Source organism: Poecilia formosa, unplaced genomic scaffold, assembly GCF_000485575.1.
Source record: "Poecilia formosa unplaced genomic scaffold, Poecilia_formosa-5.1.2 Scaffold244, whole genome shotgun sequence".
NCBI classification, from domain to species: domain Eukaryota; kingdom Metazoa; phylum Chordata; class Actinopteri; order Cyprinodontiformes; family Poeciliidae; genus Poecilia; species Poecilia formosa.
In genome coordinates, this window is record NW_006800183.1 from 68,080 (window position 1) to 86,171 (window position 18,092).

Consider the following 18,092-nt stretch of genomic DNA (forward strand, 5'->3'; position numbering starts at 1 on the left):
TATCGTGACCAGAATATCGTATATCGTATCGTATCGTGAAATTATTGTATCGCTACACCCCTAGTTTAAAGTGACAAACCAGGTAAGGAGAGCATTAATCACAAATACAGACAAAAGGCCACTATGGACATTTATTGGTCAAATCTGGATGTTAGAGTCAAAAGAATTAAAAAAAAAACTAGATTATAGCAAATGTAGGAAACGGTCTTCCAGTCAAAGGAGACAAAACTTTTTATGGAAAAAATTAATCATATGGATGATTTAATGTAAATGTTATTGAGGATCTGTGGCTGAAAGGGTTGAATAAGGATATTTAGAGATGCTCTGTGTCCAGTCTGACTGTGTTTGAGTTTTTTCACAGAGAAATATGCAAAAATGTCTCCAGATATAAAAAAAAAGTCAGGCGGAAATCGACACAAAAAATGCATCCAAAAGTTTTACAAAGTGCTGATTCAAGAGAAGCATTGAATGCAACACAGTTTTCAGATTTTTATTTGTAAAATATTTTAATAACCTTGTAGTTTTATTTCCTTTCACATCACAGCTATGCACTACTTTGTACTGGTCACCAATACGATCTCAAGAATCACATTAAAATTTATTTTTGTTAAGTTGGGACAAAATGCGATTAAGATGTAAATTTCAACACCCTATGTAGTTTTATTTTTCAGACAGGCAAAAACTGAAGGAAATGTAAAAAAAATCCTCAGTTTTGTCGTTTCCATCATAAGAAATGATGAAAAGATGCAACAACAAACCTACAGCTATTTCTGCATCTGCCATAAAGCAGCGTTTAAAGAGTCAAAACAAGTCCTGTGAAGACGCCACAGGTTTATTTTAGCATCTTTCAGTAGGTGAATGTATATGTGCACGTGTCACTGAGAGCTAGAGAAGAGGAAACCTGACAAGCCTTCCCTGGAGACTGGGCCCAAACATGTGCTGGCTGTGACAAGAGTCCAAACAGTGACATGATTTTTGTGAAGGGTCCTCAGTTATAATGAACAGTGCCACGCAATTACAGGCGGCAGCGGCACTCGGCACTCAATAATGACTAAACCAATGACCTGTCATTTGTTTAACAACCTCTGCGCGGAGAAGGATCGTAACCCGCGCCGCCTCGCAGCGTCATTTTGAAGCGGCACGTCCTTGTCATCGTCTGTCACATCGCAGCTGCTCTGACAGGCATATTTACGCAAGCAAACATTTTGAAGCAGAACTGCATGATACAGATCTGAAATATTCATGAAACATCGCTTCAGTGCTCTTGGTGACAAAAACTTCCCGTCTTTAAAATTTGCGGTGTATAAAAGCTCATTTGTCTTTATTTGGAGGCACTAGACTAGATTTAAAACAGATTTGTAACAGCTTAAGTGTGAGCGTTGTGTGTTCTGCAGTGTGTGTCCACCTTGGTGGCATCAATGTGGTCCTGCAGCGAGTCGATGAAGAGGTCGCCAACAGGCTCCCAGGCGTCCCTCACGCCCTCTGCCTGCTCCAGGGCCCCCGCAAGCTCGTCCATGGCTGCCTGGATCTGCAAAAGGCGCTCCAGTGTCCTCTCCATGTGCCTGCAGGATTTGTTGAAATTACAGTTAAAATCTGAGCTAAGAAAAGTTTTGGCCTCATGCAAACATGCAGTAAATCACAGAGACTTCTCAAAGTTTTTGTTTATTCTTTGAGTCAGGGTAGGATGTGTTGCTTTTTACAGGATCAAATATTAGATTCAGTTTTATTGGTCAATCTGAGCAAAAATTAAGGAGCTTGTCTTTCATATGCTCACAGCGTACAGACAACAGAAATAATTGTTACCAACATAATTTTCTTACAAAGGAAAATGTAAAATACAACACAAAGTATTTGTGTTTTACAACCAAGTTTTAACAAAATGTAAAACCAAGTTTATCCAGAAACCTTTATTGAAAAGCCTACTTTACTCATCCAAATCAGCTTTTATTCTTTCTTAAACTTGGCTAACTATAGCGAGCGTTTTGAAACAAATGACCCAAAGCCTGTTCTTATTACTGAAAATAAATTTAATCAATCGAGTCCAAAAGAAACTGAAATCTAGATTTCTTTTTTAATACAGCACATGCGCAAAATTACTAAGAAGCAAGTTTATGCCAAAAGAACTTTAAAAAATGACATTTTGAGAATAATCTCAAATGGTTTCTAGAAAAAAAAATCTAATGTTTAGATTAATATCAGAAATTTCTACAACAAAACCTTGTAAATTTCTGAATTTCCAACGCTGAAAACTTTCTTTTGAAAATTTTTCGAGAAAGGTGGAAATTTACTCCTTTTTTCTGTCTGCAATGGTCGTAACGCGTAAAAATCGCTTTCACGTTTTGGAGCTTCAATAGATACCAAACTACCTTATTTGCCTGATTTTAGGTAGTTTTTTTTGTTTTTGTTTTTATTGCCCCCTATTACTTTTGAGTGGACAATTCTGGCCCACCTGGCAAAAAGTTTGGACGGTCCTGCTCTAAAGTAAAGAACAAACAGTTTTAAACACCATGTAAAGCTGTTCTTATGACAGCAAAAAATCTGCAATGAAGAAGTTGAACATGTAGGATCTTCATAGACTGTATAAGTTTACATATCGGCAGTATTTAAAGTGGATGACGATCAGCTCTTAGAATGTGGAGCAGTTCTATAGGACAGTGTTTTTCAACCACTGTTCCGCGGCACACTAGTGTGCCGTGAGTGATTGTCAGGTGGAAATTATCCAATTTCACCTATGGTACCGTATTTTCCAGACTATAAGCCGCTACTTTTTTCCTAAACTTTGAACCATGCGGATTGTAGCCCAGTGCGGATTTTCTGTGTATTTTCCTTCAACCACCAGGGGGCTCTCTAGCAGGAAGTGAATCATTAGAAGTCAAAATTGTAGTAAATCAAAGAAGAACGTGTTAATTTTCATTTAGAACAACCACATGCTTTAAGCAGGCACGACGGAGAAATGTTTTCAAACTCATATGGTGCAGCTTTTAAGTTGAGGATTGTCAATCTGGCACTACAGGAGGGAAATAGAGCCACTGCACTTAAGCTCGGTGTGAACGAAACCATGGTTAGTAGTGGCTAGCGGCGTAATCATGTAATTTTCTTACCACTAGATGGCAGTAGGTACAGAGCATTTTACATTAAAACAAGAGAATTGGTGATGCATGAACGTTACAGGCATAGACATTAATACGTAGATCCCTCATGGAGCGGGCCGGCCCATTACTGCAATACGTAACAGCGTCCGCCATACTGAATGTGGAATATGTGCCAGTAAGCTAATACAAGTAAATGGACCGAACTTCACAAAGTGCCGTTCTACAAAGTATTTTAAATTAATTCCTGTCATTGACACATTTTCTCACACACATTAATATATTTGGTAATCGCAGAAATGACTAAAGACAGAGTTTCTAACTTTTGATGTGATATTTTAATTGTTTCGGGGCATTTCTGAATAAAGGGCACAATGTTTTATTTGATAGAAATTATTCAGATAATTATAATAATGACATTGATGAGCAGACACATATTTACAGTGTTTTATTAAAGAACATATTTACATAATTCCATAATTTAATGTACATTTAACGTTTCAAGACAAGAAACAAATTTTTTTCTTGAATTTATTTTTTATACATTATTGATAAATGACTTTTTATTTATAAATCAGTTATTGTCAAACATTAAACTACATATTTTTCTTACTTTTTTCCCAAAGAAAAATATTTATTACCGTATGTCAACTCTGCTATTGACAGCAAAGAGTGAAAATAATTCTAACAGAGTAAATTATTTTTATTTCATTACATAAGCTACATTAATACACTAATACTTCAGATTGAGATATTTAAAAATACACAAAAAGTGAAAGAATAAAACATTTATTATACTGAGAACACTGGTCACAGGCAGGGCTTCAGTCTGCTGGTCACACTGGGAGAACTCAATGGCTTCTGAGACGTCCTGGTTCACAGGCTGAAGCCAAGGATAAAAGAGAAATTATCCAAAAGTTAATAGAAAATACATACGTATATGTTTCCTTCACATTCAGAAAAAGACATTTTCAGCATGTTGGGCTCTGACTCGTAGCATCTTTATAGCTAAATACCTACATGATGAAGCTGAGCTGGAAACAGACTGAAGAACAGCAGCTCCAGCTCTGATCCTGACTGATCTTTCCTCACTAAATCCTCTGGTTTTTAATTAACTTCTCCTCTAACAGCGGTTTCTCATCACTTCTCTCTCATTAGAAAACAGTTTGAAAACCTTAGCTGCTACGCTAACAATCAGCGGTTATTTCGGGCCAATTAAACTACATAGGAAATATTTCTCGGTTGTTTAGAAGCAAATTTCTGGCTGCAAAGTCAAAGTAATTCTGATCTTTCATCCTTACCTGTGAAAGGTAATGCCAATGAATCCAGTTTGTTTCGTAAAACAGTTGAAACACACAGAACAGGACTTAAGGAGCTCCGATCGCTCTGCTGCCACATAGAAGATGGCAGACGCTGTTACATACGACTCAGCGCTCCATGAGGCGTCTACGTATTGATGTCTATGGTTACAGGTAGTGGTGAGAGCATCGTATCCAGCAAGACTGTGACAACAGTGATGGAAAAGACAGTGAAGCTCAGCAGTAGTTGGAAAGAACATGGGTCCATTTCCCACAACATGTCTGTGTGAAGTGAGCTTCTCAAGCCTGGATACTATAAAAATTGAAACCAAAGAGAGACTGAGAGCTGTTGAGGAAGAGCTTTGTCTTTCTTCAATTTCTGCCAGGAAATCAGCTGTTTTCATCCAAATATGCACAGGTTTCACACTAGATGGATAAAATATACAGATATTGACATTTTGTACATGCAAATTTTCATATTGTAACAGTGAATATGAAGTGAAATCTTTCCCAAATATTATTGCTTCTTTCAGAATAAGAATTATTTTATGTATTCCAGCTATAAGAATGCTTGTGGATTAGTTTGTAAAACACTGAAGTTTTCTACAACTTCTTTAAATTTAAGACCACATTGTTGTGGCCCTGTTCAGGTGTTCATGTGTTCAGGTGTATTTTTGAAGTCGACATGTTACGTGCAATTTGAAACAAGAAATGTAAAATGTGATAAAAATATATTTTTGTGTTTATTTGATTCCTATTCAATACATTTTGATAAGAATGACTATATATAATATAGGCGGCTACAGAGCATCTTTGTTTACATTTTTGGTTGGTGGTGTGCCTCGTGATTTTTTCAATTAAAACAGTGTACCTTGGCTCAGAAAAGGTTGAAAAACACTGCTAAAGGAAAACAGAAAACAGGAATAATAAAATGACAGGCTGGTTCTATTTAAATTATTTCTTAATTCTGCAGTAATCGGGTCCAGATATGGTAAGTGAAATTAAACTCAGCTTTGAAAAATTACAATTAATTAACATAGAAGCCATTACTCTTTTACATAGAGCCAGGTGGGTTTGGAAAGATTTTCCAATTAATTTTTTTCTGACAGTAAAATTAGTTTAATGATCTGAAACATTAGGAGGTTTTTATTCCTTTAACTGAGATGCAGAGAGACGATGGAGGAAAGTTCCCTAAAAACGCGATGAGTTGGAGAAATGATTAACGAGAAAAGGCAAAATTATGCTTTTCTTTTCTTTTAATTTCTTGGGGGATTTAATAGTTCATCATTTTTGAGTGCAATATAGCAGAAAAGCAGAATAAAGTTGAATTACTTTAATCTCAGAAGGATCTGTTTGCAGAGAGAGAACGAAGCGTCTGACCTGTGGCGGTCCACGCAGCGAGCGGTCAGTTTTTCCCACAGGTCACTCGCCACGTTCGCCTGCTTCCACACAGATCGGCTCACGTTCAAAATCCGTCGCCGTGGAGACACCTCTGCAGAAGACAGAGAAAGGTAAATACAGCAATGAAAGCATCAACATATGAAAGCAATAAGTGTGTGGAGGAAATAGCTTTACAATGATTGGGAAGAAAAGTGTGATGGCAAAGAAAAGAGTTGGAAAAGTTTAATGAAAACAGGGCAGATGGGTAACGAGGCAAAAAGAATAAAAAATAAGAAGAAATGGACGCAGGAGTGGAGAAATAATGAAACACACTGCATTATTGATCTGAGCAGATGGTGCTGTAGAGCTGGTAAACTGGAGGTAATTGGTCCCGACCCGGACCCTTTCCCTAAACTTGGTGTGACGCCAGAGGACAGATCACTGCTAATAACAATTAATGGAGGATTTCACCTGCGAGGGCCCTAATCAAACGAACTCTGAGGGGGAAAATGAATGTGACATTTCGGCTGGCGCAGCAGTTGGCATATAGCATGAAGGGAGCAGACCTTTTCCATCGGTCAGGGTCTCCTCGGGCTCCTGGAAGGGGTGCTGAGCCAGAAAGGCCTGGGCTGACTCCAAAACCGAGTAGATGAAGGGCCCGCGAGACTTGACATCCTCCATAAACGCCTGCAGGGGGGAGGAAGAATAAAATATAAAAACAGTCTTTAAACTGAAGGACAGAAGTGGAAAATGATGAGTCGTGAAGACAGAGAGCAACTTTTATCTTTTAATGGAACAACCTCATCAAATAGAGACTAAAATGAGTTCAATTTTAAACTAACAACCGGGCGATGATGAAAAATTACCATAAAATATTTTGAGGATCAAATTATGTGCTACATGTTGTTTTGCCGATCACAAATGGAAATAATACAGATTAAAAAATCTATTTGAATTTCCAAGCGTTTCTTGTTTAGACGCAAAAATACAAAGTCATAAAAACACAGTCAACAATTGAAGCATTACATTTTGCCGTTGTTACACATCAAATATGTTAATTAATGTTTCTTTTATTGTGTTTCAAAGCAAACAAACAGCTGGGTTTTATTCTGGATTTAAAGGAACTCAGTGTTTCAGCTGTTTTGCAGTTTTCTGGAAGTTTGTTCCAGATTTATGGGGCATACAAGCTGAATGCTGCTTCTCCTCATTTGGCTCTGGTTCTGGGAATCCAGAGCAGAACCAGAACCAGAAGACCTGAGAGGTCTGGGAGGTTGCTATGACAACAGCAGCCAATCTTTAATGTATTGTGTTGCCAGGCTGTTCAGTGATTTATAAACTAACAGCAGTATTTTAAAGTCTCTTCTCTGAGCTACAGAGAGCTTTTATAGGGACATCAGAACCTGAGTGATGTGTTCTAACTTCCTGGTTTTAGTCAGAACGCCAGCAGCAGCGTTCTGGATCTGATTGATTGTGACTAAAAATAAACACATGGATGAGTTTTTCTAGATCTTGCTGAGACATTAATCCTTTAATCCTGGAGATGTTCTTCAGGTGATAGAAGGCCAACTTTGTAACTGTCCTTATGTGGCTCTGAAGGTTCAGATCAGAGTCCATCACTACTCCCAAGTTTCAGGCCTGATTTTTGGTTTTTAAGTTGTAATAACTGAAGCTGTAACTCTAGATTGTTCCTCTTTAGATCCAAAGATAATAACTCCAGTTTTGTTTCAGTTCAGCTGGAGAGATTTATGTAACATCAACACATTTAACTGCTCTAAGCATCTGTTCTGTTTGCCATCATAAACAAGCACAAATATTTCCAAATTAGTACCACAAACATTTTGATTTTTATTGCAAGAAATCACAAAAAGAATCACAAAATCCTAGAGGGACTGAAAAGATCTTCAATATTATCATTTAATTTTAGGAATTCATTGATATTTTAACAGTTTGTGAACAGGCTTTACCAATACATTCTGGAACAACCAGCCCTTTAAAAGCATCTACCTTGATTTGGCTCAAACGAAAATGAGTTTGACACTTCATACTGTAGAATCACTTGAAAGGTTTTGGCGCACAATCTGTGTGTAAACAGCCACCTATCCCTAAAATGAGGTGAGTAGTAGTCGAGTGTTTCTCCCCAAACTCTAGAGACAGGTTATAAAACGGATTTGCCACTTTAATCCTGTTGTATTTCGACCAAAGCATGTCACAGTCACAGTTTATAATAGCATTAAAAAATTGTGGTTCTTCTCCCTTAAAGGAGAACCTACCCAACGCAGTAGCGCTGTCTGCTTGTGCAGAAAAGAAGAACAAATCCACAGGGAGTCTGGGTCATTTAGCCTCCCTTTACAGAGGCACCAGGTCTTGTATGCTAACAGTACTTGCTATGCAAATTACAGACGAGCAACTCAATTTGTGAGAAAACACACTCATGCCTTAACTTTCTGCTTTTCTCTTAAACCCAGAGCATCCTCTTGAGCCTAGAAGAAAGCCATTGTGTCAACTTTCTCTTTTCTTCCTCACTAATCTTTGTTCTGTATGAAACACTCACTGCAGGTGCAAGACTTAGCACCGGGGATATTCCCCCTCTTCACAGTAATTTATTTAGGCGGAGCCAGCATGTTCAATCCTCTTACGGTATAAAGAGATTTACAATTTCAGCGAGGAAAAAAAATAAAAAATCTACATCAGTAGTTTGAATTGGAAACCCCAGCAGTGACACTGTTTCCGAGGCTTTTAACAAGAGCCCGACAGGCCCTGATAACACCCGGAAAGTAGAGCTACACCGGAGCGCCGGCAAACACCAGCTGGCGCAGAGCAAACAAGCAAAAAGCGCGTGACGACGCAAAGCTGGGGCGTGAGATAAAACTCCCAATGCAACAGTCATGAAGTAAACCTGCCGTCTGTCTTTCTCCACTTCCTCCGCTGACATGTTTGCTCCAACCTCTTCGCTCTCTCCCCGTTTCTGTGTCCTCTTTTCATCCTCTCCAGCTCTCCATTCTTCCCCCCCGTCTATTTAGCTGCTTTGCTTCCCAAAAGAGGAGCTGAGCTATGGATTCTCTGAGCCAGCTGTCATGTTAAAACTTTAATTCCAGCAAAATTTCACACTCACAGGCTTCATCTTTGGTTGGAGGAACATTAAGAGTGGAGCCTTCAGATCAGATTAAGATACATTATGCATGGAATGGAGGGAAGTCAGGGGGATAAAATGGCGTCATTGACTTGGCTTAAACATGTTGATGGCATTAATTTCACTCGCTCTTGATGTTTCCTCTCAATGTGTGATGAATTTTCATCTCATTTTCCTATTTTACACAAGGCAGAGAATGCTGCACAGCTGAAACCCCTCCATAGCAGGAACACTCTCTCATCCTAACACCCAGACACACACACACACACACACACATCCATGCCACAGTCAAATACATTCCCCTCTTTCCAAACCTCCCAAAACACGCAGCGTAAACATCCCCACAAACTAATACTGTTGCACATGTGCCGGCACAGAAACGAAGTGCAGCACAGCGCAGACTCACACAGTGACTGGAGAATAAATCCACTTACGATCAATAATTCACATTTCTTAAAAAGGTTTAATTCTCCGTAGAAAACTGGGAGGCAATTTCCCTCGTTGCTTTGTTGGAAAAGTTTTAGTGCGACCAGACACTCTGGGAGCAGAGGCATCACAGATTATACACGAGAGCTGAACTGAAAATGGGACAGAGAAGAGAGGAAGAGAAAGAGAGGGTAAAGGAGGGGAAGAACGGTGGCGATCAGCAGCACTCCATGTAGTGAATTTGTGGGTTTATTCACAAAATCTCACACTTTAGACTCAAATTTATGTATTTTTCCCTGCATTTCTTCCATAATAGTCTACAGATTTGAGTAAAAAGTATTCACTTTGAACATAATCAATTAGTAATCAATGCATATCACGTGTAGATCTCACAAATAATGAATGTTAACACATGTCTAATAGCACCACTGCATTTGTTCAAAAATCTGTACATCTTGAACATATCAAATAAGAAATGGGGCAACCTAAAAAATGTTGCATTTCCATTACAAATGTGTGCAAAAGTTTGCAGATATTCTGCTAATGTCGAAAAACTATTTCACAATTGTGAAAATTGGCCATTAGCCCTTTCCTGCATGAGTTATGATCCTTTATTTTTTTTTCCAAAGTGATTGTTTCTAGGATTTTTTTTCCTAGATGATCAGTTGTAATTTTCTCTAAACAGAAAGTCGTTATCTGGAAAATACATCCGTAATGTTAGTCTTTAGGGGCTACTTGATGTCACAATATTTTTTTTTACCAGCAAGAGTAGAAGGAGGGACTGGATATTCCTGAGTTGCTTCTTCGTCTGTCTGCCATATTGGATTTAACAAAAATGTTCTTGCACTTGCAGTGGATGGCCAGTAGTTGGCAGTGCATTGTATGATGCACTAGTGTGTACTTTAGTGGTCTCTGTGCATTTACAGCATAAAAATCCACAAGAAACACAAAAAGTGTATTCTGGATAGTTGTCCACTGCAGTGACCACCATGCATGAAAGGGTTAAATAAAAATTAAAATCATGTGAATAAGTTTGTTCACATGATAAGTCATTAAAAAACATGCGGTGCCGTCGTCCTCCAACCACTTCCAGTCATTTTCTTTTCTGATAACATCCGATTGTTGATCACGTAACTTGTGTGATGCGAAAAACGTGTTTTCATTGCAATTTTGTAAAATATACTAAAAAGTACCTCATGCAAGTGCAAAAACTTTTATCAAAAAAACAAGATTTTTTTAGAGATCTGGCTTTATGCAGTTATTTTTAGCCCAAACCAACTGGTTGTCCACTTCATGTATTCTTATTTTTAAAAACACACAACATGCCATGTCAAGGTACAAGGACAGGACAGAAAGTGAGGGGAAAAGCTGCCAAAACAATCTTCTTCCCAACAACTCGTCTCAGAAAGTGCAGGACACGGCAACCATGAGATGATTAACACAAAGGAAAACACAAAGTGACAGAACATAAAGGCGGTGCCAACAAGTGGAGGACAAAAAAAAAAGAAAAAACACTCAAGGCAAGTGCATCAAAGGTTTGAGAAACTACAAACTTTTTGACACTGCTGCCTTTGCAGCCAAGCTGGCAGTAAGGATGTCTGTGACAGTCGTCACAGTGACATGATGAGGCCGACACTCAGCAGAGATGAGGCCAAGAGGCATCAAACACCAAACAGGACAGCAGTATTCCCCAGAGCGAGAAGCAGCTCAAACCAAACAAACCACAGGAGATACACCGACTCATCTGGATGACGAAGAGTTCTTGGGTTAATTAGTTTTTTTGGAGAGGTGACAAACATCCACCATGTTAATTCTGGAACAGGAAAAGGATGACTGATTTTGTTTTTACATGCTGCAATCAAAATAAAGGTCATAATTCTGTTCTTTGGCTTTACCAAATGGAGAAATCTCTGGCTGGTTTACCACAGCTTATCTAAATGATCAGTCCAACGATTCAGGCAGAGGACACGTTTACCATCATGCTAATATTATTTTTTACTCTTTATGTAGGAATCAACAGTCATTCAGTCTCATTTTTATTTATTTTTTAATACAGCGTCTTATAAACTCTTTAAAAACCCTTCAATTCCTCACATTTCTTCATGCTACAACCTCAAACTTTAATACAGTATATTTTATTGGGATCGATTGGAAATACTTTTTTTTCTTTTTTCTTCATAATACAAAATTATGAAGTGGAACTAAAATATTACATCATTTTAATTTTTTAACAATTTTCAGTGAGGCATCCAACAAAATAGGCAATGTTAAAAAAAATACCAAGAGTACTTATTTAAAGTCTATCACCATGAAGAGGACACAAACAAGAGAAACTATGTGTTCCTGATGACAACAAAGCTCCATGCTTAGCAGAAAATTTAAATTATTATTCACTCAAAACAATATCTACAGTAAAACACGGTAGTGGCAGCATACTGCTGTGGGGATGCTTTTCTTAGGAAGGTAGACGGAGCAAATTACAAGTTGGAGGTTTGACTTCCAGCAAGAAAACGATTCTAGATGTACAACCAAAGCTATAATCAAACAGTTCAGCTCAGAGCACATTAATGTGTTAGAGTGGTCCAGTCAAAGTCCAAACCTAAATCAAACTGGAAATCTGTTGCACATGGACACTCTCCATTGAGTCTGACAAAGATATTTTTATGAAAGAAATAGGCAGATGTTCTGGTCTCTACATGTGAAGAGCTGGTAGAGATGAAAACAAAAATATTTATGATTGTAGCTGCACTAGATAAAAGGTTCATGCCACACTTTTGAGATTTTTAGGGGTAAAAAATAAATAAAAATGAAATATTCTTCTTATTTCACTTTTATTAATCTGTCACATAAACTCCGAGTTTAATATTTTGAAGCTAGTGGCTGTGACTTTGTTTTTTTTTAGATCGTACCAAAACGTTTGTCTGCATCTCCTTTCAGATTTAAATTTTAATTTATTTTTTTAATCCATAAGTATAACAGAATCCAGACAATTTAAATTTCACCTGGTTATTTAACATTTTATGGAATCTATTAAATTTTAGATCACAGATCCATGATATGCAAAGCTGCTTGTATTTGCTCTGATATTTATTTATGCAGCGGAAGGGTCACAGTGATGTATGTAATATATTAATGAAGAACAAGCTGCACTTCTTATTTAAAAATTACATTTTAATTTTGTCTCAGTGTTGAATAGATCAGAGTGAGTGTCGACCTGCTCACACAGCTGCCATGTCATGACATTTTTTGAATTAGAAACTGAATATTCTGAATATAATGAACTCAACGTTCACAAGATATCAATACTAATTAATTTCCCCTTTTATTTTGCTTCAGTATTGCATGTCTGCTTTGAACGCATGAACTAGAGCGTATGGTGGCAGTTTTCTGTTGTCAGCTGCTCCTGCGGTACTTCTAATTGAAATGCTGATTCAACAACAGAGCAGCTCTGGCTGAAGTTTAAAGGAGGTGAAACAGGAGCTACACGTCTTTTCTTGTCAGTTCGGATTAACTTCAGACATGATGGCGCAGAAATCTACAGAGATGGCGGAGGTTCTCAGAGAAAAGAATAATTTATTTTAACCTGAGTGGAGCTGCATTCCTATTACAAATGTGCACAAACTTTTGTCAATATTCTGCTAAAGTAAGAAAAAAAAAGGAAAAAAAAACACTATTTGGACAATGCAGTGTTTCCATTACATAATAAATAAAATTAAAAGCTCATGTGAATAAGCTTGTTCATTCAATAAGTCATTAAAAATCCTATGTGGTGTTTTGGGGATTCAACATGTTGGAATGACAACTTTTTATGAACTATGTGATGCTGAACGCTCCGGTGGAGCCAGATTGCACATTTTCCAATAAAAACAAAAAGAAACCATCATCCTACTGCTACTTCCTGTCGTTTTCTTTGTTGTTTTCGCCAGTAGTAACATCCGGATGTTGATCACATGACTCCTGTGATGTGAAAAGTCTCTAGATATGGTCGAAAAATCACCTGATCCTTGCATGAAAATGTTTTTTCTTTTTTTTTTTTTTAAATTGGCATATGTCTCTTAACCAAATTTATTTCGCTTTATTTTGCTTAATTGTATCGTTAATTGAAATGCAACTTCTGTGTATTCATGCTTTAAGATTCATTGTTTGTTGCTGAAGCAGTTGAAGTGAAAGAACAACTTAAGTAAATCAGGTGAAACTTTTACTTTAAACAAAATGATTAGCACAGTTTCTGCTCATTTATTTTCTGATCCATGTGTCGGAGTTTCTGCTTGCTGTGTGCAGACGCACTCAGTCATCTGGAGGCTCCATGTTTCTGTAACAGGTTTATTTATTACCTTCCCTGTCCACAGAGCACACAGCTCTCTATACAACCTGTCAATTAAAATTATTTCCAAGGAGAGATTTTAATCCCTGGAAGACATCTTGGGACTCCTGCAGCTGTCCCACCAGTGGGTCTCATCACCATATGTGAAAGCTTTTTGTTTGCAAGAATAACTGACATTTTGCAGAAGTTTTCCATCATCATGATGGATTGCTTTGTGAAAGAGCCCAGCATCCGAAGGCACATATGGTCAGCGTGAATATCATTTCATGAGAATAACTTGCGTACTTCCTACAGGTGTTTTGATAAATCTGGAGTGCCAGATGGTTCGTTACAACGATTGTCCTGAAAAGTCATGGTTGGCCTTTCATCTAACAAACCATCTGTAGATTGTTATTTAAATAGATTTCTACCAATAAAATCAATGAAATGCAATAAAGAAGGCGTTCAAAACGTAAACAAAAGGTTCAATATAGAAATAAATGTGGGAACATTTCTGGGGACAAGCCTCAGATGGACCAAGAGGAGAAAACTACAACTACTGGTGTAGTGTTTTTTTTTTGTTTTGTTTTTTTGTTTCTTTTTAAGAAAAATATTCTTAATAATGGTAATTTGTTTTTAGCTCAGTTTAGTTGGACACCATGACAACAGTTAAAAAAAATATGTACAAAAAATGGCAAAATTACGAATGAAACCATTATAATTGAATGTGTCTAAAGTATGTGTTAAAATATAATACTTATAGAGAAAACACAAAGCTGATCCAAATGTTACAGACGGCGACAGAAAAGGGGGAGAAGCTGTCATTGGTTGCTATGGTAACCACCAACCGTTAGCATAACATAACTTATAATGATGCTTGGCAGCAGCAGCTACATCACTTATCACTCCAGGTACCATGATGGCCACTGGAAGACTGAAATTGTTTTCCTACGTTGTTTTTGATGGTTTATTTATGGCTTCTACTTGTTAGTCAAGCTAATTTATCTGTGAACGTTAACACAACTGGTTTGGGGCTCATAAACACGGCACAAAAGTTGGAAATGACCAGCTTAGAAACCGACCCATACCTCCTCCCTCCTGACGTGTTGATCAAATTAGTGACTTTGCCTGAATTCACACCACATGATTTATGTCACTATGTCATAAACAGCGTCTCCCCTTAAACCGGAGCAGCATTAAAAACGAACAAAAGACGAGATGCTAACCAGCTTTTGTTTTTTTTTTGTTTTTTTTTTTTTTTCCCCCAATACATGCTAGGCTACATGACGGTGGGGCAGTGTTTTCATGGTTACTAATAGAGACACGTACCTTCTCCAAAGAGCAATATTTTATATCTTTCTAATCATACTTATTTATAAAGTATATGAACGTAAATATTCTTACCCTGTAAAACGCGTTCGCTGCAAATCCGCGGTTACACCGAGGACTACCAGTCATGATTGACGGCTGCTGCTATCCATCGCCGCCGCCATCTTTCCTCATTAAAAGTTATAAATAAAAATGACAAGTTTGGTTTGCATCCTTGCCTGTTTGTGCAGCCGACCGCGCAGCACCCTATATCCATTTTTACTGTGAAATCAACTAAATAATGATATTAGACTACTGGTTGTTGACAGGCTTTAAAGGAGCGCATTGGTTGCTTTGACGTACATCATGGCGGCGTGGGCGGAATTCTGGAGAGCGTGACATCACGGACAACGTCAGGAGAATTAACTTTTTGACTAAAGCAGAAATGAATTTAAAGAATAAAAAACACATTTATTTATTATTAATAGATTTACATTTAATTTAATTATTTATTTCTTTTTAGATTAATAAAGTATTTTTGAATTTGAATTTACAAACTTCACACCCATAACATTGCTAATAATAAAATCCTAATTAATTACTTGAAGAATTTAGAAACTAATTAAACTCTACACCTACAATATTGCTAAAATAAAACCCTGTTACATATACAAAACGTTTGAAGTCACCCACAGCTTCTTATTGTGCTTCTAAGAAATCAAACTTTCTTGTCGTCATTTGACCTTTACAGGGGGCACCATGTGGCTCCGTGGCAGAGCACACACACCGCATATGGAGGCTGTTGTCCTTGACGCAGCTGTCCTGGATTCAGTTCTTGACTCTGGACTATTTACTGCATGTCTTTCCTCTTCTCTCTGCCCATTTTCCTGTCATGCTACAAATAACTACACCTTTAAAAGAAAAGAAAAACTCACCAACAGTGATTTTTCCTCTATATTTGGAAATTTATTTTAACTTCTCTAACAGCAGAAACAGTCAAGCTCTTTATTTTATCATGTTCTGGCTGGAAAGTAAAGTAAATGTTTATTTGAGACTTTAATCTGAGTTCCCACATGCAGCAGCTGCTCACAGCCAGGTGGTGTGAAATCTATTCTAAACAGGCTTTTAAATGTCTAAAGTATTCAGCTATAAAACATGCAGCTGAACAAAAACAATACACCACAAAAGAGCGAACACACACCTGAGCAGAGAAAGAGGCAGAAACTCACACGAACCCATCGTGAAGTCTGAGATTCTGCAGAATATTCTAACAAGCAGTAATCTGTCTCAAATTATGATCTTTGTATCTGTGGTGAATTTATCATTTGGCCAGACAAACAAACTGATCCATAAGGTGTTTGTCTTTGAGTTTGTCAGGCTCAAAGAGATTTAAAGTCCAGCTCATTGAGCCACAGAGCAATTGTCTGACAGGCGGAGCTGTCATTTTTGTCAACAACACTTAAAGACTTTCCCTAAAGGCCGACAGACAATAATAAAATATTGAAACTGCTGCCGATGTCATCCACTCAACACTGCTGAAGCTTAGCAAACACTACAGCCAAAGAAACAATACATAATCCTTGTTCTGTTGAGCGTTAATAAAAAATCTTGTTTACCTTTGAATCAGTGGGATGCTTAACAAAAATATGACTGTACCTCAGTTTGTCCAGGTCACAGTTTGGGATAAAAACAGAAATTTATCTGCGTCATAGTAAAACTATCCAAAGAACGTTAAGTAAGTTCATGTTTTACTGCAGCAGCAAATAAAACAGCTTTTTCTTTTGATGGCATGTACTCAGTGTGGACAAATTAAATGTTGAGCAGTAATTGCTTTAACAAAATCAATATAAGCATCTCTGCTGTTAATACTTTTTATGACTTATTTTTGAAACCAAATTATTTTTTTCCATTTGGTGCAGGATGTTTTCATATTGAACTTTTTTGCAAGTGAACTATTATTTGTAAACAAAGGCATAAGGAAGACGATGGTTGCTCTTATCGGACATTTGAAAAACTTTATAGATAAAAGTTCATGCTAAACCTTAATCACACAACCGTTCAGATATGTTAATAGACGAATGAAAACAGTTCAACATTACATGATTTATCTGCTTTTTGAACATACTCAGTACATTTTTACAAGACTTGTGCCAATTCTCATTTGTCTTTCTCATAATAATGAAACAGCACATGGAGTGTCTAAATAACATTTAGTAAATAAAACGTTTGTTTTTATGTGTTGTGTGTAAGGGGGGTTGTTGTGTTTTAATAATGAAAAGCAATTAAATGTAGGTGATTTTATAATTAAAAATCATTGGAAAATGCTAATTTCTAAAGCATTGTTAGTTCTTCTGCCATTTACACTGGAACATTTAACTAATATCACTCTGACAGAGCCAAGTTGATCATCGGTATCACTGTCAACTGAAGGCAGGAAAAACGTTTCAGCCATCTATCTGGTATTGACTGAAACTGGACATTAAAGGAACTAATCGATATCTTTGATATCTGCAGAAGCTGCCAGAAACGTGTTCCTGTATCTCTAAACTCAAAGCACACTTGGTGGTTGTCGATAAGAAACCTGCTAAAGAAATAAAACCCCAGATATTTTGCTGAATTTTGAAACGGACTGAGTTAACTGTCACATGGGAGAAAAGTTTACAGAAGTTCCCAAAAAGCGGTGTGACCTTTTTCTCACAAAACATAGCACATAAATTTGTCATTAATCTTTTTCCATATTCCTCCTATATGCATCCAAATGCAAGAATCTAAAAAAGGTCACTTCTTGTCACCTCTGTCACACATTTTTAGCTTTGACAGAGTAACAAATAGTCCACCCTGTGAATGAATTAAAAAGGTATTACTGTGCACTTTACCTGGTGGAACTCTCTCTGGTGCTGGACGGCCCCAACGTCGCCTCCTATGGGCAGCTGCTCCGATAGCTCCTCGTCCTTGGCTGTCAGCCATTCTATGATCTCCTGCAGAGAGAGCTGCAGCTTCCCGCTGTTGTCGGAGAAAGCTTCGAGCCGTGCCCTGCCAACACACGTACGCACAGGGAATGGATTTAGCAAACGTTTTCCAAAGCACCAGCCAGGAGATGACAGGAAGCCATTTCCTCCCACCACCCAGAACGGCAGCATAGAGCAAATTAGTTACCA

At 37.6% G+C, this 18,092-nt stretch overlaps 1 protein-coding gene across 3 annotated transcripts in view; it reads right to left on the bottom strand.

Annotated features, from left to right (window-relative positions):
* Positions 1-18,092, bottom strand: part of drp2 (dystrophin related protein 2) — a 242,152-nt gene that overhangs the window by 66,224 nt on the left and 157,836 nt on the right. For all 3 annotated transcript variants that reach the window (XM_016680505.1, XM_016680504.1, XM_007569658.2), the window contains 4 exons: positions 17,811-17,967; positions 6,334-6,454; positions 5,768-5,879; positions 1,406-1,562 (listed from right to left, as the gene is read on the bottom strand). In XM_016680505.1, the coding sequence (XP_016535991.1) occupies positions 1,406-1,562; positions 5,768-5,879; positions 6,334-6,454; positions 17,811-17,967 (547 nt within the window). The remainder of the gene's footprint in view (positions 1-1,405; positions 1,563-5,767; positions 5,880-6,333; positions 6,455-17,810; positions 17,968-18,092) is intronic.